General features: G+C 43.6%; 1 protein-coding gene across 4 annotated transcripts; it reads left to right on the forward strand.

The window, feature by feature from the left end:
• The first annotated feature begins 15 nt into the window (after nt 1–15).
• On the forward strand, nt 16–22824 carry ttf1 (transcription termination factor, RNA polymerase I). 4 transcript variants are annotated; one of them, XM_031890890.1, is made up of 15 exons: nt 16–98; nt 3704–4148; nt 5380–5595; nt 6246–6671; nt 6866–7373; nt 7616–7806; nt 10637–10822; nt 10946–11024; nt 11504–11634; nt 13094–13283; nt 13402–13491; nt 13628–13693; nt 15568–15653; nt 18018–18109; nt 19947–22824. In XM_031890890.1, exons 2-15 carry the CDS (start codon nt 3737–3739, stop codon nt 20094–20096), a joined length of 2823 nt encoding a protein of 940 aa, XP_031746750.1. In that variant the 5' UTR covers nt 16–98; nt 3704–3736; the 3' UTR covers nt 20097–22824. The 4 variants fall into 4 exon arrangements, with proteins under 4 accessions (XP_031746750.1, XP_031746753.1, XP_031746751.1 ...); XM_031890893.1 differs by having other exon boundaries at nt 6261–6671; XM_031890891.1 differs by having other exon boundaries at nt 55–124.
• Nucleotides 22825–23094: the final 270 nt, after the last annotated feature.

The raw sequence follows: 23094 nt of genomic DNA on the forward strand, positions 1-23094 counted from the left end.
CACTGGTTTCCATGGCAACAGTGGGCGTCGCTGACCTTCCCGCGTAATCACTTCCGCTCCGGCGCTATAAACACGTGGGTGCCGGGCAGGAAGTCCGCGTAAGTGTTTGTGCTTAAGGCTTTTGGTACGGGTAAAACTTTACTTTTCGTTATAGTGAGAGGGTGGGGGAGTTGGGTTACCTCCTTATTCCTTGGAATGGCACATTGCTGGGTGCTTGTGGGACTGCGCTGGGTATTCACCCCCCTTATTCTACTTTAAAGAGGGGAATGTAAGCTTCCAGGCTCTGCCCTTTCCAATCAAGGAGGGTTAAGTTGCATGTTATGGCCTTAATGGGTAAAGACATATGGATATAAGTCCCCAGTCGGCAGTGTAGACGTTGCTAACCTATTGGGCTGGACCCAAATGTGGGTTAAAGGTGCTGTTAACAATCTCTTCCTACTATTAATATAAATAAGACCGCTCACTGGATCTAATGCAATCCAACTTCTTTGGGATCCCATTCTTGATCACTCGCTTCCTGTAGTTTGCACCCCAATTCAATAGGGTGAAGACACACGGCTACTAGTAGCAGCTACTTGTCTCGGCTACTAAACCCCAGAAAATCCCCTGCCATAGACAATACTGAGAATTGCCTCTCTAGAGACAATTATCAGTAAATGATTAGCATTGTCCATTTCTGTAGTTGCTACTAGTAGCTCTGTGTGTCTTTATCCTTAAGGCTCTGACACACGGGGAGATTAGTCGCCCGTGACAAATCAGGGGTGACTAATTTTCCCGAACTACCATCCCACCGGCGAAAATGTAAGTCGCCGGTGGGATGGCACATGCGATTTCGGCAAATCGCCGAAGTTGCCTCGCGAGGCATTTTTGGCGATTTGCCTAAATCGCCTGCGCAGCATGTGCCATCCCACCGGCGACTTACATTTTTGCCGGTGGGATGGCAATCCGGGCAGATTAGTCGCCCACGAACAGGGAGATTTGTCGCGGGTGACTAATCTCCCCATGTGCCAGGGCCCTTAGGGTGAAAACACACTGAGCTACTAGTAGCAACTACTTGTCACGGCTACTAAACCCCAGAAAATATCCTGCTGTAGACAGTACTGAGAATTGCCTCTGCTAAAACACACATAGAGACAATTATCAGTAAATGATCAGCATTGTCCATTTCTGTAGCTGCTACTAATAACTCTGTGTGTCTGCACCCTTAGATTGAAGACACACTGAGCTACTTAGTAGCAACCACTTGTCACGGCTTGTCGCGGGCGACTAATCTCCCCAAGTGCCAGGGCCCTTAGGGTGAAGACACACTGAGCTACTAGTAGCAACTACTTGTCACGGCTACTAAACCCCAGAAAATATCCTGCCATAGACAATACTAAGAATTGCCTCTCTAGAGACAATTATCAGTGAATGATTAGCATTGTCCATTTCTGTAGTTGCTACTAGTAGCTCAGTGTGTCTTCATCCTTAGGGCTCTGACACACGGGGAGATTAGTCGCCCGCGACAAATCTCCCTTGTCAGGGGCGACAAATTTCCCGAACTACCATCCCACCGGCGAAAATGTAAGTCGCCGGTGGGATGGCACACGCTGCGTAGGCGATTTTGGCAAATCGGCGAAGTTGCCTCGCGAGGCATTTTTGGCGATTTGCCTAAATCGCCTGCGCAGCATGTGCCATCCCACCGGCGACTTACATTTTCGCCGGTGGGATGGCAATCTGGGCAGATTAGTCGCCCACGAACAGGGAGATTTGTCGCGGGCGTGTGTCAGAGCCCTTAAGGTGAAGACACATTGAGCTACTAGTAGCAACTACTTGTCACGGCTACTAAACCCCAGAAAATATCCTGCCATAGACAATACTGAGAATTGCCTCTGCTAAAACACACATTATCAGTAAATGATCAGCATTGTCCATTTCTGTAGCCTGCTACTAGTAGCTCTGTGTGTCTTCATCCTTAGGGTAAAGACACACAGAGCTACTTGGTAGCAGCTACTTGTCATGGCGACTAAATGCCAGAAAATATTCTGCCATAGACAATATTGAGCATTGCCTTTGCTAAAACACACGTAGAGACAGTTATCAATAAATAATCAGCATTGTCTATTTTAGTAGCCACGACAAGTAGCTGCTACTAGTAGCTCTGTGTGTCTTCACCCTTTAGCTTTCCATTTAAAAATCCTATAAACCCTTCTGCATTTACCTGAGATACAGGCAGTTGGTGGCAATCTATCAGGCAGATGTCCTTGTGGCAGTAAATAGTTTTATTGGCCCCTGTGGGGGCAACAGGCCCTTTATAAAATGTTAAAATGCCTACCAAGCTACAAGTACCATCTACTAAGAATGCAAATCATTATGATTTACTCAGCAGTGCCCAGGGCATTGTGCTGCTCTCTGTCCCTTTACTCTGGAGTAAGTGCAACACTGTCAGGCAAAAGGGGGACGGGAGAGGGGGCACCTAACTGGGGGGGAGCTCAGGTCTCTCTGATACATGTCTGTGTTCTTTAAAGGTACTGTGAGGACACCCTATTGCTCTCTAGTCAGCTGGTAGCACTATATTTATGTGGGAAGTGCAGGTCTTTGCACCCTGGTCATAGTTTTTAAGAAAGCAGAGCAAAGCTGGGGAGGGTGCAAAAATGCAGAGATGCCTTTCCACTGGCAACAAAGGGAATCGCTGGTGGAAAGGCCTTTGCATCACTTTGGCTTTCCAAAGTCGTGTGTAGGAGGAAACTTTGCGTGCCTTTGGAAAACCGAAGCGTAGGCCTTTCCGATGTCTTCCTTCGTTTCTGGCGTAAAGGCATTTCAGAGAGATCAGTTGCCCTCAACTCCATTGGGTGAGGATCATATTGGTGTATTAATGCAGTCCTCAGCCAATGGGTCCCCAGAGCCATGCCTGAATCATCAGCCCCGCATCATGATCCAATTGTTGGCCCCTGGGCTGATGATTGAATCACCAATCTCCAAATGGAGCTTTAGGTATATGGCCAATTTAACATGAAAAGTAGTAGGGACATGTTAGGAGGCACTATGTGCATGGGGTTATTATCCTGCTAAAAAGGCTTTCTTCTTCAGGCAGCAGCACCTGTGTTGGCAAACACAACAACTTTTAAAAAAACATAATTTAAGTAACTTTGCCATATACATCAATTAAAAAATATGCAGCCTTTTCATGATTTTTATTGCAATAATATGGTTTGGAACAGTTCCCTAAGCCCCGTCCCCTGTTCCCCATGCTGATCTGACTGATTACTTTTGGACTATAAAAAACTGTATTACTAGTCGATGGTCCTCAGCCTGCCTTAAGCCTGCATCCTCCCAATCCCACAATTCCCTGCACACAGGATGTCAATAAGGAATTTCAGTGTAATGCATTGTGGGTTATGTAGTTCCTGCATGCTGTCTGTAAGCTGTGGAAAAGTTGCTACAATATGTAACACCAATGTTTTAGTCTCCCCTCCCCTACCAGGATGCAGAAAGAGAAGAACTGTTTTGCAGCTGGATTTCATATAAAGTAGTATAGTATTTAGTAATAGTATTTAGTCATACTTTTTTCAGGAACAGATTACAATGATGGGTATATTAGGGGTTTCTGTGTTGTGTGGGGCTCTTTAACAAATTTTTGTATGGAAGCCGGAGTTCCCATTTAACATGGTTATGTCAAGTTGCTTCATCGGGGCCAACAGTTGCTATCTTCTCCATAATTTAGGTTTTATAGAAGAGGCAACATCAGAAGGTGTGAATGAAAGAGGCCGTGCAAATGCCCAGTCATGTCTCTTCAGATGATCCCAGCCAAGGTTTAAATGATCACCCAGTTAAAATGAAGAACAAGAAAAAGGCCAAATCACGTTCTAAGGAGGCTGTAGAAAATACCTGTAATGTTGAAGCAGAAAGCAGAATAGCTGATCCAGTTCATTTGGAAGTTGGGTCAGAGGATGTTCCTTCCACCCCACATAAAAGAAAGAAGAAAAAGAAGAATCTCGGATCTCCGTTAGACAGCACCTCGGACTGTTATAGTGCTTTAACTGGCACCTCTGGCAGCGACCTGACTGTGCCACTTGATGGTCTGGAGAAGTCTGCCAAGAAAAAGAAGAGGCATTTCAGTCACCAAGATGTGTCTCCTTCAGTATTACAGCCTGCTTCCCCCTCTGTAGGTAGGTGTGGTGGCTTGCTCTTTCCCATGGCAGGCAGAATAAATATAAAATTGGTCACATAGATTGATCGAAATTGCGATTGCTCTGTATCTGCCCTCTGCAGCTGCTGGGGGCAGAACGATCCTGGTATTTCAAAATAAATTAAATGGGGCAATGTCATCAATTATGCCCCTCCTTTTCCTTAGGAAATTTGCAGTTTTATAAATATGTATTGGTAGATTAGTCAGAACTAAGGGAAACTTAAGAAGGAGAAAATATTCACCTTTGGTAATCGCTGTTGTTGGGGTATTTATCAAAGGTATTATTTATGAATCGATAGTTGATATCTATTCTGAGTTTAAGTAGAACTTCCTTGAAAAATTCTGGGTGCTGGGTGTTGCTCATGGACTCTTTTGGTCTAGTTTCTATCAGGGTTGGACTCAGGCCCGGATTTGTGGCGAGGCCACAAAGGCCCGGGCCTAGAGCGGCAACAAAGTTTTGACAGTTTGCTCCCATACAGAGCAATGGGGACTTCTCCCCATTGCTCCGTATGGAAGTCTAAATGCCCACGCATGCGCACTTGCGTCGGCGCGGGGGGGGGGGTGGCGTATGGGAGTGGCCTAGGGGCACTGGTTGGACTGGGTCGGTGAGACAACGGGCTAGACCTGCTTTCTGTCTCTGCTGCAAACTTTGTGGGCGCAACTGGCGCTCCCCACGCCATCCCTTATGGCGTCCATATAGAGGCGGGCATGTTCATAAGCGTGCTGGGAAGGGGGGGGGTTGCAATTGGGGCTGATATTTCCCTAGGGAGAAGCTTGTGACTGGGGTGGGGGCCCTTAGGTAGCCCCTTGGGCCCCGCACACCTCAGTCCGACACTGGCTTCTTTCACTTCTGAATGCTTCTGACAACACAGACTTTCAGTATGTATGTGCATAGGAACACACTGACTGCAAATCCTGATGAGTTTCCTCGTTTTGTCCTCATCACTTTGTGTTTACCTCTTCTTTTGACATAGCAGCCTCTGTACTTTTTAGCAATTTTTCATTCAGTACCCATATCTGTAAATAATGCTAATCATGTTAACTTATCATTAGGCAATTATATGTTTGCATACAATTGTTGTTTTTAAATTACACCTTCTACTTATCTAATGGTTTATCCCTTACTTCTTCTACACGATGACTTCATAAGGATTCAGACTTGATCTGGTTATGAAAATTATATACTACTGCTTCTTTCTTTGTGTTTTTAGGGTACACTTCCATCCCCATGCAGACTGAGTGTGACACCCCTGATACCCATAGGAAGAGCAAAAAGAAAAAGCATACAGAAGAGACCATAACAACGGTTGGTTTGATGGAAATATCCAATATGGAGGACAAGAGAGAAACTTTGGACATGGCAGTCAAAAAGAAAAAGAAGAAAGTTAGAGAAGGGAATTCATCTGCTTCCGTTTTAATGGACACAGGTACATTGTCATTTTGTGAAGATTGTGGCATATAAAGTGTGATATACTGTATGGTTTCTAATGATTTGGATCCTTAGGAGAAAAGTAACCAAGAATCAAAGCAGAAATATGAATTCTCAAAAGAAATTTAGAGGGGTAATATAGGAAGAGTTTGCTCTGGTTCAGTAATTAACATCAACCAGCAGTTAGCCTATGGGCCACAGACATACCAGTAATATTGTATGAATAGTTATCGGTATGTGTATGGTACCCTCCCCAGCATGATCGATATCCGATGAGGAAATGAAGAGGAGCTGCAGCTCTGCAAGAACAGTAGGAAGGTGACCATACTGTGTGGGGGCCCTAATACACTCGCTGTCCATTTGGCTTCTAGGGAGATCGGGCGGAGAGGGTACCTGGTTGGCCTGTGTATAGTTGCCTTTATTTAGTGCGTTTAGAATATGGTAAAAGAAACATCATAAGAATCTCAAGGAGGCTGAACAAGCAGGACTAGGCGCAAATAGTAGTCTAGCTTTGCCAGTCTAGTTTCCTTGCTTTTCATATTCTTGTTGGCTGGTATATGTGACATCACAACTGTTGTAAGACTAAAAAGAAAAGCTTTTAAGGCCATCTTTAAAATCCAAGAACCATAACTCTAGAATTATTTGTAGATTGTGTTTTGCTAGGAGACACCACCCTTGCTGAACAGACAGATCCTGAGGAACCCCCAATGTTTAAAAAGAAGAAGAAAAAACACAAAATACAGGATGATGAGAATATCCAACAGACCACGGGAATGATCGGCACAGCCTCAGAAGCCTCAACGCCAAAAAGAAAGAGAGGCCAAGAAAAAAGCGATGAGATTATGGAGTGCAATATGGAGGAACAAAATGGAGACACTGTCCCTCACACCCTGTCCAAAAGAAAAAAGAAAATTTCCAGCCATGTATTAGAGGAGACCACAGATCCTAGCCATGGTCTCTCCAGTGAGCTTGACCTATCTTTGGGCAGTTTGGAAAAGCCCCCAAGAAAAAAGAAGAAACATTCAGAGGACACAGATTCCACTTCTGGTTTATTGAATTCCTCCTCTAATGCAGGTAATGCTTTTTTATTGGTTGCTAAGAATGTTAGCTGAGTTGTTATAAGCACTGAGATTTCCTGGTGTTTCACAGAAGGTCCATTGGGACCTCAGGAATAAACCTAGAGAATAATAATGGGGATGGGTTTGATTAAACTCCATAATGTAGCATAATTAAAGCTCCTTGACCATTGTCATACTGTTATTTTATAGGAGGCGATTCCATTCTTGAGCAAACTGATTCAGAAGAGCAAACTTTCCAGAAGAGTAAAAAGAAAAAAAACAGAGACTGTGACCAAAACCTGGGAGAAAAAGGTTTTCTGCTGGAATCATCTGACCATGATGTTCCCCTAATGGTCAAGAAGAAGAAAAAGAAGAAGAAGAGCCATGAACTTGAACAGGAATGTTTTGGAGATCTGGAAGAAGATGCAGAGCCTGAAGTTTGTGGGCTAACATTGTCAGTGACTAAAAAGAAATCTAAGAAGCGCAATAGATCTGACATGGAAGAAGACCAGAGTTTGGTTGAATCGTGCAGCATTGGTGAAATCACTCATGATGAAATAGATGAGCAACAAGAACCAGAGAACTTTTCCAGCCTGTCTAGCAGGGTAAGAAGAGAAAGCAGGTCGGAGTCTCAGGAGAAGGCTTCTGAAACTGATCATGGAACCGGCAACACAGATGAAGGCAGAGGAGACCAAGAGACCAACACAACTGATAGCAGGTGAGATAGGAAAGGGATCCCAAATATTGGTCCAGTTTAGATATGTGGCTGACTTAAACTTACTATGATGCTTATTAGACAAAGGCAACCTGTAACCCATAGAAACCAACAGTAACAAGCAGTAAATGGCCACATTATGAGGGTTCACACAGTAGTATCTGATTCACTCAGCAAGAACAGCCATAGATGTCTGAAATGTTTAACTGTGATTGTTTTACTAAATATGTAATTGGTATTTCTAGGATTGGTATGGCTGTGGAAGCTGGTCTAGAGAATAAGAGAAAGAAAAGAGTCAGAAGATTTCCACCTCTACGTCAGAGAGACCTGGAACTTCTTAAGGAGTATTTCCCGAACCTGGAAAGACGCACAAATTCCACCATCAGTCATATTGTGAGAGAAGACTTGGAAAGAATAAGGGCAGCCAAAATAAAAGGTAGGTGATCTTCATTTCCTGCGGAAAAGCATATCAGCCTTTTCAGCAAATGCCGAAATTTGCACCAGAGCAAAAAGAAATTGGTTGTACATACAGGTAACCAGAGCTGCACTTAAAAGGAGAAATAAAATGTTAAGGTCCCCATACACGGGCCGATAGAAGCTGCCGATATCGGTCCCTTGGACCGACTCAGCAGCTTATCGGCCCGTGTAGGGGCAGAAACGAGGGGCCTGGCCGACCGATATCTGGGCTGAAATTGGCCAGATATCGATCGGGCAGGTTAGAAAATCCCGTCGGATCGGGGACCGCATCGGCTCGTTGATGCGGTCCCCGAACCGACTGCCCCATTGCCGCGTGCAGAATTAGATCGTTTGGCCTACATCGAATTTGCCTACATGCCTCCCCGAAATCGCCACCCGAAGGTGGGGATATCGGGTGAAGATCTGCTCGCTTGGCGACATCGCCAAGCGAGCGGATCTGCCCGTGTATGGCCAGCTTTAGTCATTATAATCACTACCCTGAGACCCCAGGCCAGTGCTTCTGTTCACTGATAACTGCACTGGCCTGAGGCACCACGTTCCAATCTCCTTCCTCTCCTCCGCGACTCTGGGCCTCTGGGAGTGAAAAGCCAGCTTTATGCATATAAGTTCAGCTTTTCACTCTACTGTGCATGCCCACCCAGATCAGGCCGTAGAGAGGATCTGGGATGGAGTAACCTGGGACAGTACAGTTTTCTGTAAACAGAAGCACTGTCCTGGGGTCTTAGGTAAGTGATTCTAATCACTGGTGGGAGCCTAACATTCTCCTTTTCCTTTAAGGCTGGAAGCCAGAACAGCAGCTTTAGGTCTAAAACCAGAACAGCAACTGTAGGCACGTGCCTTGGGTGCCAGACGCATACCTCACTCTACAGTTGCTTGCAAAAGTATTTGGCCCCCTTGAACTTTTCCACATTTTGTCACATTACAGCCACAAACATGAATCAATTTTATGGGAATTCCACGTGAAAGACCAATACAAAGTGGTGTACACGTGAGAAGTGGAAGGAAAATCATACATGATTCCAAACATTTTTTACAAATAAATAACTGCAAAGTGGGGTGTGCGTAATTATTCAGCCCCTGAGTAAATACTTTGTAGAACCCCCTTTTGCTGCAATTCCAGCTGCCAGTCTTTTAGGGTATGTCTCTACCCGCTTTGCCCATCTACAGACTGAAATCCTTGCCCATTCTTCTTTGCAAAACAGCTCCAGCTCAGTCAGATTAGATGGGCAGTGTTTGTGAACAGCAGTTTTCAGATCTTGCCACAGATTCTCCATTGGATTTAGATCTGGACTGTGACTGGGCCATTCTAACACATGGATATGTTTTGTTTTAAACCATTCCATTGTTGCCCTGGCTTTATGTTTAGGGTCGTTGTCCTGCTGGAAGGTGAACCTCCGCCTCAGTCTCAAGTCTTTTGCGGACTCCAAGAGGTTTTCTTCCAAGATTGCCCTGTATTTGGCTCCATCCATCTTCCCATCAACTCTGACCAGCTTCCCTATCCCTGCTGAAGAGAAGCACCCCCAGAGCATGATGCTGCCCCCCATATTTGACAGTGGGGATGGTGTGTTCAGAGTGACGTTAGTTTTCCGCCACACATAGCGTTTTGCATTTTGGCCAAAAAGTTCCATTTTGGTCTCATCTGACCAGAGCACCTTCTTCCACATGTTTGCTGTGAGCCCCACATGGCTTGTGGCAAACTGCAAATGGGACTTCTTATGGTTTTCTGTTAACAATGGCTTTCTTCTTGCCACTCTTCCATAAAGGCCAACTTTGTGCAGTGCACGACTAATAGTTGTCCTATGGACAGATTCCCCCACCTGAGCTGTAGATCTCTGCAGCTCGACCAGAGTCACCATGGGCCTCTTGGCTGCATTTCTGATCAGCGCTCTCCTTGTTCGGCCTGTGAGTTTAGGGGGACGGCCTTGTCTTGGTAGGGTTACAGTTGTGCCATACTCCTTCCATTTCTGAATGATCGCTTGAACAGTGCTCCGTGGGATGTTGAAGGCTTTGGAAATCTTTTTGTAGCCTAAGCTTGCTTCAAATTTCTCAATAACTTTATCCCTGACCTGTCTGGTGTGTTCTTTGGACTTCATGGTGTTGTTGCTCCCAATATTCTCTTAGACAACCACTGAGGCCGTCACAGAGCAGCTGTATTTGTACTGACATTACACACAGGTGCACTCTGTTTAGTCATTAGCACTCATCAGACAATGTCTATGGGCAACTGACTGCACTCAGACCAAAGGGGGCTGAATAATTATGCACACCCCACTTTGCAGTTATTTATTTGTAAAAAAATGTTTGGAATCATGTATGATTTTCGTTCCACTTCTCACGTGTACACCACTTTGTATTGGTCTTTCACGTGGAATTCCAATAAAATTGATTCACGTTTGTGGCTGTAATGTGACAAAATGTGGAAAAGTTCAAGGGGGCCGAATACTTTTGCAAGCCACTGTACCTGCCTACCCCTGGTTTCAGCTTTTAGTAACTCTAGCTACTGACCTGGCTGAGAGATGTGATGGTGTGATGTTGATGAGTGGCAGTTGAGGACGCCGGCTCACTTTGGGCGCCCCTTACATTTGGCCCAGCACTGCTGAAGCCAGAATGATGTGTCTAACATCTGAAGCCCTCAGCAGCAGAACAAATTGCAACAGACCTCACAAAATGAGTATCAATATTTTCCCTTTCTCAACCAGTAATTGACAAGCTGAATATCCAGAACTGGGTTGTATCATGTTAATCACCACTTGGTAGTGCCGGTGCCAAATAAACCATTTTTCTTACAGGTATCCCCTTCATGACTGGCAGGTTCACCACTGAGGAAAACCAGCGGCTAGAGGAGAACGTTAAGGAATTTATGGCTCTTACTGGAATCTCCTCAGGAGATAAGCTCTTCAGCAGTTTTAAATATCCAGATGAGAAGTCGTTGATCGAGAGAGTGAAGCGGATGTACAACTTTAGGCGTAGAATCGGTATGTTGCTCTATCTTGTGCGCCGTTAGCGGTTGTTACATGCCGTTCAGGGGGTGTCTGAGCATTTTGTAAGTTTATTGGATGCTTGCACCACAGTAAAACCCAATGCTCTTGTGTATGCAGCGGAAGGGATACCCCGTACAACTACAGAAGTGTTCATCCGAGGAGGAAAGATGTTTGACTTGACAAGTAACAAGGGACAGTGAGTCTTTCTTTCAGTACTTCATGTATTTTTGTGCACGTTAAATCTTCCTTTGTATCTGATCTGTCAGGTATTTGATTAAAAGTCATAAAGGGTCATTTACCATGTCCCTTAGCAGAAGTGAAAGGGCCTTAATTGGCGCAAGTGCCTGCCTCGTCATGCTATGAGAGCACTTCTGCTGTAGTGCTTGGTGCTTACCAGTGGTGTACAGAGAAAGCAGACACTGCGGTCACAGGGGAGGGACAGGGGGGCTCGGACCATGGGATCAGCTTCCCCTATAGTTACAGAAATCTCTTCCTATGTTAGAGAGGATGGGAGCTGGAGAAACGAGGGTCAGTTGGATGGGTAGAGGGGAGCGAGGCTGGGAAGGAATGGCTGTGCATGCCAGGGCTCTCTAAATATTTTTCTGCAGGGGGCCCGGCGCCCCATAGTTATGCCACAGATGCTTACCATTTTATCCGTGATTCTGCCTTTTCCAGTTACTCAAAGGAGGAAGTGGAGCAGTTGAAGAAACACATGGAAATGCATGGAAATAAATGGAGGACCATAGCGCCTCTGATGGGACGCAATAATGTTACGCTTCAGTTGAAGGCATCCCAGATGAGACGAGGTACATGTCCCTACTGGCAAAGCCCTGCCGTTATCATTAAGTGCATCCAAAACACAGTCACCAGTGCCAGTTGAGTATATTCCAATGAATGTGAATTTTGATTCACTGTTTCCCTGAGAGGACCATTACCCACATTACAATGGGTATTTATTTGATGTACAGTGCCGAGATGGGAGGGGTGGAGGGAGGGATAATGAATATTGCTATTCTGTCCCTTTTGGACAACAGGGCCTGGCTCCGACTTAGCTCAATGGCTCCAAGCAAGGGAACATTTTCTTTTACAATGACTAGGAGCAAATTGTAGTACACGCAGGTTTAGAGCTGCATACACTAAGCACTTGCATTGTACAATCTGTACTCTGTGCCTTATACCAGATCTGTTGTAGAGCTCGGTAGTAGATTCCTACATCAAGTTAGGTATCCGCAGAAAACTCTATTTCCACAAAATCTAAGTTGGTCATAGGTTTGCTGGACTCCGACCCAAAATTATCCCTGCATCTGTTTCTTCAAAAAGTATGAATAAATGCCATTTTTATATTCTGAAATCCTGCTGCAAAACAGTTCTTCTTCGCAGCAAAATTTGAAATCCTGGCAGGGGTGGAGGGACTAAAACTTTGATGCTGAAATTTTAACAACTTATCCACAGCTTACAGACAGCATGCAGGAACCCACAATGCATTGCACTGTGAAGTTCCTTTGCTTATTGACATCACGTTTGTAGCGATGTGGGATTCAGAGGATGCAGACTGCAGGCTGAAGGCAGGCTGAGGACAGTTGACTACTTTTTTTTTGTTTTTTGTTTTCAAAGTAGTCAGCCAGATCAGCAGGGGAACAGGGGGCCAGGCTCAAAGGTCGCCAAGCGAGCGGATCTTCTCCCAATATCCCCACCTACGGGTGGGCGATATCGGGGGAATTTAGGCTAATACGATCGTTTGGCCCTGGGGCCAAACGGTTGAATTATAATGACGGGCATAGGCAAAGTCGGTCCGGGACCGCATCAACGAGCCGATGCGGTTCCTGATCCGACTAGATTTTCTAACCTGCCCGATTGAGATCTGGACAATTTCAGGCCAGATATGGGTCGGGCAGGCCTGTCGGTAGTCCCCATACACGGGCCGATTAGCTGCCGAACCAGCCCAAGGGACAGTTATCGGCAGCTAGAATCGGCCCGTGTATGGGGACCTTAAGTAACTGTTCCAAACCTTATTATTACATTAAAAATACTGAAAAGGCTGCATAATTTTTAATTGGTGTATATTGCAAAGTTGTTTGCTTTTCAAAAAGCTTAAGTTGTGTTTGGGTGGAGTTCCCCTTTAAGAACAGGTGTCCAGATTGTACTTGCATGCTCTCAGTGATGCACAAGTAAGGAAGGACACCCATGGTCTGGCCACAAAAACAATGCTTATATGGTAGGCACAAGCTTCTTTTGTCAACAGGCAATTTTTTTTCCCTTCTCAAGAGACCAACAGTGGGAAATGGAGTGCAGAGGAGGTGAACAAGTTGATTGACGCACTAAAAAATTTCATTGTCAAGCCAGGCAAAGGGCCGCTGGATACCATCGCTAAATGCGATCTGTACTCCGGAATTCCTTGGGTTCAAGTGGAGGAAAAAGTGGAGACAAGAAATTGGTCACAATGTAAAATCAAGTGGTAAATAGAGTTTTTCGTTGTAACTTTCACTAGGGGGAAACTAACCTAGGCCATAAGCATTTTGGAAGTGCTTATTACCAAAAGGCAAATACTGATTAGTCACGTTGTCTTTTCCCAGGTCTGAAATCCTGCTACTGAGGATGAATAACGGTGTAAACGTTTTCCAAGGAGCCAGCGGTATCGAGCTACTAATCAACATGATCAAGTGGTGAGTGTGACTGATGGAACTTGCCAACACTGCAGTGATAAGGGGTGATACCCAGTGCAGAGATATCCGTGCTGATAAAGGGGCTTCACCATGTATATATTGCCGTCCTAACAGCTTCTATGTGTATCATGTGCAGGTTACATGATTTTGGACCAGCAGAAAGTGGTCAGATAAAATGGGAAGAGCTGGCGGAGGTTCTTGGGTAAGTGTTTGGGTTTGCACAGACTGTTATTACATTCATCCAAATAGAGGTGGACAAAAAAAAAATATATAATATATATATATAGCTAGCCAAACACCTTGTGTGGATATCTGCTATGTGCTGGGCTAAATTAGACTGGATCTGATCACTTGCATCAGGGCCAATGATTGGTTCATAATGTGGACCTATATGGTCCTCTTCCAATGGGCTTTTAAAGGAACAGTAACACCAAAAAATGAAAGAGTTTTAAGGAATAAAAATATAATGCACTTTTGCCCTGCACTGGTAAAACTGGTGTGTTTGCTACAGTAACACTACTATAATTTATATGATAAGCTGCTGTGTAGCCATGGGGGCAGCCATTCAAGCTGGAAAAAAGGAGAAAAGGCACAGGTTACATAACAGATAACAGATAAGTTCTGTAGAATACAATAGTGTTTTATCTGTTATCTGCCTCTGCCTTTTCTCCTTTGAATGGCTGCCTCCATGGCTACATAGCAGCTTATTTATATAAATTATAGTAGACTGAAGTAAACACACAACTTTTACCAGTGCAGGGCAGCAGCACATTATATTTTAGTTACTTTTATACACTTCAATTTTTTGGTGTTACTGTTCCTTTAAGACCTACCCAAGATATCTGGCTTATGTTGGACCAGATAGGCCATTGGGAGGCCCCAAACATGGGCCACTAAGGTGCCAGCTTGGTCTGGAGGGGCTTGAGTCTGCAGCTTTTATTGGCTCAGGTATGACTAGTTTAAAGCAGTTTAATACCTTGTTCTTGGGTGACATGCATAAGCTGCCCATATACTAGAAAACTGGCCATTTTTGGCAGGCACCAAGTAGTATTGCATTAAATCCAACCTGGAGGTCTGATTTTATGCTGTCGGCAGGCCTGATGAAGGTAGCTGGGAAGGGATTCTCTCCCAAGATGTTTCCAGGCTCTTGGAGTGAAGCTAAAATCAGGCCAAGGATAGGTGGCTCAGCAAGTTTAAATTGTGCACTGAGGCAGGATTTGGATTTGGCCGAATCCACGCTTCTGGTCAAACGAATCCAAAAAATCAGTTGTCTCTTGTTGTCAAACCCGGAAGTTGAAAATTTTTCATTATGCGATGCGTTGCAGTTCTCTTTGGCCCTTCCTTATCCTAATATACATATACAAATTAGGATTCAGTTCGTTATTTGCCCAAATCATTCACAAAGGATTTAGGGTTTGGCCAAATCCTAAAATAGTGGATACGGTGCATCCCTATTAAAGGAGAAGGAAAGGTAAAAACTCAGTAAGCTTTATCAGAAAGGTCTATGTAAATACAGCCATAAGCACTCACAAACGCTGCACTGAGTTCTCTGTCAAAAGATTTGTTGTGTCTGGTTTCCTCTGCCAGAGACACGCAGCTCTCTGCTCTCTCCCCTCTCCTGCTCCCCCCTCCCTCAAGAATGCTAAGAATTCACCCCCCCCCCCCCCAGGAATGTGAATATGAGCCAATCAGCAGGAAGCTGACTCACAGTCTAAGTAACTGAGCATGTACACTGGTCTTGCTCTTGGTGCAGGAGTGAGGCATTATGGGAACTTACTTTACACAGCTCAGCGGTTTTTCTTCCTGTCTGAACTGAAGGTATGCCTGCAGGTTGAGATTAACTCTTTATTAGCTTTTCCTTCTTCTTTAATTGCAGAGATGGATATGTTTCTGTTCCTTTGTCTTCCATAGTTCTACCTTAGAACCATTAGAGCTTGGGCATCAATATGGCAGCAACTTGAGGGGGTGGAGTTTGCGGTGGTGCTGCTTTGTCCTGCAGAATTCTCAGACATAAAGAAAGTTTGCCAGCAGTTCTGCTGATGTACACACACCCTAACCAGCATTTCTCTTTCTCAGGAACATCCCACCACTGCTGCTTCAGAACAAGTTTGTTTACATCAAAAGGAGATACATCCCCGACTATCACAATCTGACTCACCAAGGTCTGTGTCACTTTCATCCTTTTATTTATTTTTCTCAGGGGATCTGCGGGTACAGCATAGCAAGTATGAGTGTGTGCAGTTGCATGTACTGGGTGCAAAATTGTGTTTTTTTTCATTACGCTTGCTTCACTCACTCCTGAGGCGGTATGGGTCAGAACCACAAAAGCATTCCTCTGTTGTTATTGGAGGGGAAGGGCAAGCATACGAGTGTATAAATAAGCACCTCCTCAGCACTAGTGGGGCTCGGACGGTGCAGAGAGATTGGGGAGCGGATGGGCTGATAGCGAATGCAGCCCGCCATCCCCTTCTGGGGGCAATTGGTTGGCCCATCCACAGGTTTAGGGCCACCTAGTATGCGGGGGAGGGGTGTCTAAAATTAATCTGCTGCTGGCTCTTTCTGCACTCTTAAGCTGGCCATACACGTGCAGATCTGCTCGCTTGGCGATGTCGCCAAGCGAGCGGATCTTCTCCCGATATCCCCACCTACAGGTGGGCGATATCGGGGAGGCATGTAGGCGAATTTGATCGTTTGGCTCTGGGGCCAAACGATCGAAATCTACACGCGGCAATGGGGCAGTCGGTTCGGAGCCGATGCGGTCCCCGATCCGACTGGATTTTCTAACCTGCCCGATCGATATCTGGCCAATTTCAGGCCAGATATCGGTCGGCCAGGCCCCTCGGTTCTGCCCCTACACAGGCCAATAAGCTGCCGAATCGGTCCAAGGGACCCATATCAGCAGCTAGAATCGGCCCGTGTATGGGGACCCTTAGTCCTGACTGTTGAGGTAATTTAGTCAAAGACCGGGATCCTTTAGCCAAGACAGGCTTCCGCTATTATAACAAATATACAAAAATACCACCAGTGCGGAAAATAGCAAAGAGACTTAATGAATAGTGAGATGCTGCTGGGGTGGTTACAGCCCCTTTAGTGGAAATTATCACCTTAGCTCTTCAATAAACGAGGTGGGAATGGATACTTTCTTCCAAAGCAGAGCTCATAGAAGTGTCCCTGGTTATCTAGAGGAAGGCATGCTTGTTATTATTCCAGATTATTCTAGTGGTACAGCTATAGGACCCGTTATCCAGAATGCTCGGGACCAAGGGTATTCCGGATAAGGGGTCTTTCCGTAATTTGGATTTCCATACCTTAAGTCTACTAAAAAATCAATAAACCATTAATTAAACCCAATAGGATTGTTTTGCCCCCAATAAGGGGTAATTATATCTTAGTTGGGATCAAGTACAGGTACTGTTTTATTATAACAGAGAAAAGGGAATCATTTAACCATGAAATAAACCCAATAGGGCTGTTCTGCCCCCAATAAGGGGTAATTATATCTTAGTTGGGATCAAGTACAGGTACTGTTTTATTATTACAGAGAAAAAGGAATAATTTAACCATTAAATAAATCCAATAGGGCTGTTCTGCCCCAATAAGGGGTAATTATATCTTAGTTGGGATCAAGTACAGGTACTGTTTTATTATTACAGAGAAAAAGGAATAATTTAACCATTAAATAAACCCAATAGGGCTGTTCTGCCCCAATAAGGGGTAATTATATCTTAGTTGGGATCAAGTACAGGTACTGTTTTATTATTACAGAGAAAAAGGAATAATTTAACCATTAAATAAATCCAATAGGGCTGTTCTGCCCCCAATAAGGGGTAATTATATCTTAGTTGGGATCAAGTACAGGTACTGTTTTATTATTACAGAGAAAAGGGAATCATTTAACCATTAAATAAACCCAATAGGGCTGTTCTGCCCCAATAAGGGGTAATTATATCTTAGTTGGGATCAAGTACAGGTACTGTTTTATTATTACAGAGAAAAGGGAATCATTTAACCATTAAATAAACCCAATAGGGCTGTTCTGGCCCCAATAAGGGGTAATTATATCTTAGTTGGGATCAAGTACAGGTACTGTTTTATTACAGAGAAAAGGGAATCATTTAACCATTAAATAAACCCAATAGGGCTGTTCTGGCCCCAATAAGGGGTAATTATATCTTAGTTGGGATCAAGTACAGGTACTGTTTTATTATTACAGAGAAAAGGGAATCATTTAACCATGAAATAAACCCAATAGGGCTGTTCTGCCCCCAATAAGGGGTAATTATATCTTAGTTGGGATCAAGTAAAGGTACTGTTTTATTATTACAGAAAAAAAGTAAATCATCTTTAAAAATGTGAATTGATTAATATGGAGTCTATGGGAGACAGGCTTTCCGTAATTCGGAATAATTCTGGATAATGGGTTTCCGGATAAGTGATCCCATACTTGTACTATGTATTTTTTCCTAATTTTCAGAAATTCACAGAGGGCTGAGCTCTTAAATTTTTTTTTTTTAATTTTGTTCTAGAAATTTTGTATCATCTGTACACAGAAACCATCCCACACTTAGAGGAACGCCTGAATACATTCATGCTGCGACAAGAGGAGGATATTCAGCCTGTAAGAAGATTGTACTTATGACACTGTGTCTGTGTTTAAATGGATACTGCATATTGCTGCTGTCTTGTTTTATGGCATTCATTCTAGGTATACACTCAGGATCAGGGACAATTGCCAGAGGGCAAGAGCACTAAAGGTGGCCATACACGGGCCGATTCTAGCTGCCAATATTCGGCGACTTATCTGCCCGTGTATAGGCACTAATGACAAGCCTGCCTGACCGACATCTGGCCTGAAATTGGCCAGATCTCCATCGGGCAGGTTTGATTTTTCCGTTGGATCAGGGACTGTAGTGGCTCGTCAATGCAGCTCAATGCCTGCCACAGACAATGGGCAATTGCAAGGCTCTGTAGCACCTTGTGCCCATTGGTTCTCCTTAGTGTGTGTTTGTAAAAGGGAGCACCCATATGCCGCCCCTCATTATTATAGCAGTGCCAAACAAAGGTCTTGGCACTTCATTCTGGGGCACAATGAAGCGCAAAAGGCAGGGTGCAAAGAGCAGAGAAAATGGCTCTTTCTGTGTGTTTTTACACTTTGCCTTGCACAAGGGGGTTTTCAGAAAATGGGTACAATAACGGCTCTCTGCCTTTATATTTCCTTGTTTTTGCCAGCACCCAGGGCATTTGAATCACAATAGGGTGTGCTCCGTTCAGTCTTGTAGATATATATATTTATGTAGATATAAAGTCAAGCTGTGTGTCCGCACTCTAAACCAGTTTAACAGATGGGTCCTGAAGTCGAAATATGTAAATAACTCTAAACAGGACCAGCACACCATTTTGACAGCAATTCTTCCATCCATTCACCATGTGTTCCAACGTTTCGTTCTCTCCTGGGACCTTTATCAAGGACACTGTGCAAAATAGAAGAATTGCTGTGAAATGGTGTGCTGGTCCTGTTTATAGGTATATATATATATATATATATTGGCTACACACTAAGTGACGTCATTGGCTACATTTGGCGCTCATTTGGGTTTAAGAGGGCGTTTGTAACTACTATGAACACTTTGAGAAAGGCTGTGGACACAGCCGAAACGTTAGATAGACGTTTTTCACAATAAAGAGACTTTGATTTTTCAATTAAGTCCTGTGAGTGCGGTATTTTTGTTGTAATTATATATATATATATATATATATATATATATACAGAAAAGGACAGAGCACACCCTAACAATTTTGCTTGCAAAAACCATGTGTATAGCAAGACAATGAGCCGCACACACAGGGAATATATATATATATATATATATATATATATATATATATATATATATATAGGCACCCAAGGCAGCAATAGGTGGGTGGCCCACAGGTGCCTACTATATATATATATATATATATATATATACACACACACTATACAATACTATATATATTATTTTTATTGATCCGACGTTTCAGTTCCTTCCTGGAACTTTCATCAGGGAGGATGAAAGTTCCTGATGAAAGGTCCAGGAAGGAACTGAAAACTGAAATGTCGGATCAATAAAAACTTTGTAAGATATTACTTTTTCTGCTATTTTTCTTTCTGCTATTGTGAAAACCTGTGAGTGCCATCACTTGTTGCATTTGTATTTTACTGATTTGCACTGGCACCTGGGTCACAACCCCTATTGTATGGTGTGCTGCCTATATCTGGACTAAATATATTATATATATATATATATATATATATATATATATATATATATATATATACATATACATATATATAATATAACCTCTATAGTAAGATGCATATAACCCGTGATCATGTGGTTCCGGCAGCTGCCGAATGATATTGGCCCTAGACAGGTTGGATGATAAGTCCTTTTATTCTTGTTAATGTTTTCCAGGTGGTTGAAAAAAGTGATTCTTATCTCATCAATGAAATATTCTGTGAATATATCGGCAAGGAGCACGAAGACGCGCTATACATTACGCAAAGAGAAAAAAGGAAGAGAAAGCGGAAAACGCGAGGGAAAGAAAAATGTGATATGTTTTAAAGTAAAAGCAGCACGGTGGCTCCTGAGTGCCTTAGTCTTAGGCCGAATCTCTGCATTCAAATGCTGTTTTCCTTCCGTTGATTCTGTGCTTGTTTTGCTACAGCTGAATTTTGATAAATTGCCACATTTATAATACGGGTCTGGTTTATTTAGATCATCTGGCCAACAACATATTATTTTATGACACTGTTTATAAATACAGTCATCTTCTGCCATGTCATTGTAGAATGGACCAAATGTGACCAGTGAAACTAATGAACGTCGCTTCATTTTTCTCTTATGTTGCTGATTGGCTGCGACACATTCTAGGAGCCGAGGAATCATACAAGTTATGGATTTGCTGCTGGATCCTTACAGCTTGTCCCTACAAATATGTCTGGTCCCTAAAGGGAAAATTAACCCTCCTTTATTTTTTACCCATGAGCTCATTCAGTTTTGTAGAAAAGGTGCATAACCACATACAGTATATAATGTATGTTCTTTGTACACAGAAATACCAGGCTCTACACTTACAGCAGCAGTCTGTCTGTGCTGTAGAGTCCAGTTCCCCCCATTAGGCTCATAACCTACCCAACCCTCACCTTCTGCTTTTTAGAGAATCTGTTCCCCGCCCACCTTGGAAAGTAGATGGATTTTCAAGTACCAGAATCCACCATGTCAGAAAGTTGAGCAACTTGCATGCAGATTAATTTTGTTTCTCTATTAGAAGCAGCTAAACTCTTTCTCTTTTATTGACTTCTTGTCTAGAGTAAAGCTCCGCCCCTTTTGCTTTCAGAGCACTTCTCTCTACGACTATGAAGACCTCAAAGAGGTACCTACTGGGTTTACTGCCTCTTCTCCAATGGAAATCAATCACTAGGCACAGGTTCGGACTGGGGCCCCAAGGGCCCACCAGAAAACTTTACACCATCCTCCTTTCCTTCCTCAACCAGTTTATTCTCCAAGTCTCTACATGCTAGCATCTATCCTTCCATCTATTTCTTCTTTTTGTTCCCATTCAAAAATAGGGAATGACCATGAAGTAGGCCAAATGGTCAGGAGCAGGAGGGCCCACTGACCACTGGGCCCCCCGGGAGTTTTCCTGGTATGCTGGTGGGCCAGTCCGACACTGACTAGGCACCTCTTTGAGGTCATCATAGTCCGAGAGAGAGGGAGTGCTCAGAGAGCAAGAAGGGCGGAGCTTCGCGCTAGACAAGGAAGTCAGTAAAAAGAGATATAGTTCAGCTGCTTGTAATAGAGAAATGAAATACACCTGGATGCAGGGTGAACAGTATTTAATTCTTGGGGCTGTACAGTGTAATTTTAGACATTGTAAAAAAAGAAAGGGTAAAGTAGAAGGGCCAGAGTGAGAGGTGGGGCATTACTGATGCAAGGGAGGAACCTCAGGGCTCTCTTGGTACCCATTGGAAGGTACTCCCCTAGGACCTTGAAAAGACTTAGGAAGTTTAGGGGGAGAATTTTTACTCAAGTTGTTGGTCCTACTAGTAATGCCTTTTGTTCAGCAGCCAATTTTTAAAAAATAGGGCACTTGACCCTCTCTGGGTACCCATTGGAAGGTTCTGCCCTAGGACCTTGAAAAGACTTAAGAGGTTTAGGGGGAGAATGTCTACTTCAAGTGTTGGTCCTACTAGTAATGGCTGAAATGATTAGTAGTAAATACTTCAAGTCATCCTGCACCCCTGTATGGTTAAGGGACAACAGGTCCTGGGTGGTTCCTATAAAGGGCAAAAAAACTGCGGGGGTCCTCTGTCCTCCAAAAAGACAGGAGAAAAAACATAATTCCCAACTACTTGTGGCTGTAAAAAAGTTTTTATAGTTTCTCAAAGGAGAACTAAGCATACAAAAAAATTCTAATATAATGATTTTTAAATTGAGCTACCCCCTCTTTTGTTCAGCAGCCATTTGTTAAAAAATTGGAAACACAAATAATCTTTGGACTCGCTTCTCTGCTTAGTAACTTTATTTCCTAGTGGCTGGCCACTTTGCCTGAACATAACAGCAGGGGGCACTGGTGTTTCATTAAATTACCAGTTAAAGAACAACCAATATCTTTAAAACTAGGGTAAACACAAAATAATTCATGTAAACTGCAAAAGTCATCAAAAGTACAGCAATTAATTTGTTTTAGGGCAGGGGTGCCCAGACTTTTTCCCCCCACGGCCGACTTTTGGCCCCGCCCCGTGTACGTACGCATTTCTGCATTTCCCGGCTTCGAAGCGGTCCACCAGAAATCCACGGGGGATTGACTGGTGGACCGCGATCGATGTTTAGGCCACCCCTGTTTTAGGGTGTTTAGTTGCCCTTTCATGCATGGTCTTCTTTCATACTTGCACAGTAGCAAAGGAAAGTGCTCGATATGATTGGTGCCCTTGAGTTGAGGTTTTTCGGAATCAGGGAAAGCTTTCTTTTTGGCACACATTGATAAAGTTGTAATTAAAGGGCAACTATCGCTCCCAAATTGTTTCCCACGCCAGAGGTGCGGGCTAATTGAACCCTCACTCTGGTTGGGGGAAACATAAGTTACAATATAGCCCCCATCAGCGCTATGCTGCCTACCTGCACCTCTAGTGGGATAAACAATATGGGGGTGATAGGTGCCCTTTAAAAGCAAATGCTAAGAAAGCTTATTCAGTTATACGTTGTTACATTGTGTTGGCCTCTAGCAGAAAACTTATTTTTATGACTGTATAAAGTTTTACATGTTCAAATAAATTTTATAAGTACTTTACTTGCCTCTCTTGAAGCTTTTTCTCCCCCATTCCCCCCAGGATTTCATGACACCACAACCGATATCTATTCTGTAGAATAATCTCTCCATTACAGTGAATAGAAAACTCATAAGCTCATTTACTTACATGGCGTAATGGATCCATATCTATATATCTCATTCTTTACTAGGTTAAATGACTGCAGATTTTATTCAGTAGAATCATGTCCCCACTACAGTAAATGGGACTCATGAAGTAATGCACACATTATGATATATTCATATGTATGA

The sequence above is a fragment of the Xenopus tropicalis genome, chromosome 8 (genome assembly GCF_000004195.4).
Source record: "Xenopus tropicalis strain Nigerian chromosome 8, UCB_Xtro_10.0, whole genome shotgun sequence".
NCBI classification, from domain to species: Eukaryota; Metazoa; Chordata; class Amphibia; order Anura; family Pipidae; genus Xenopus; species Xenopus tropicalis.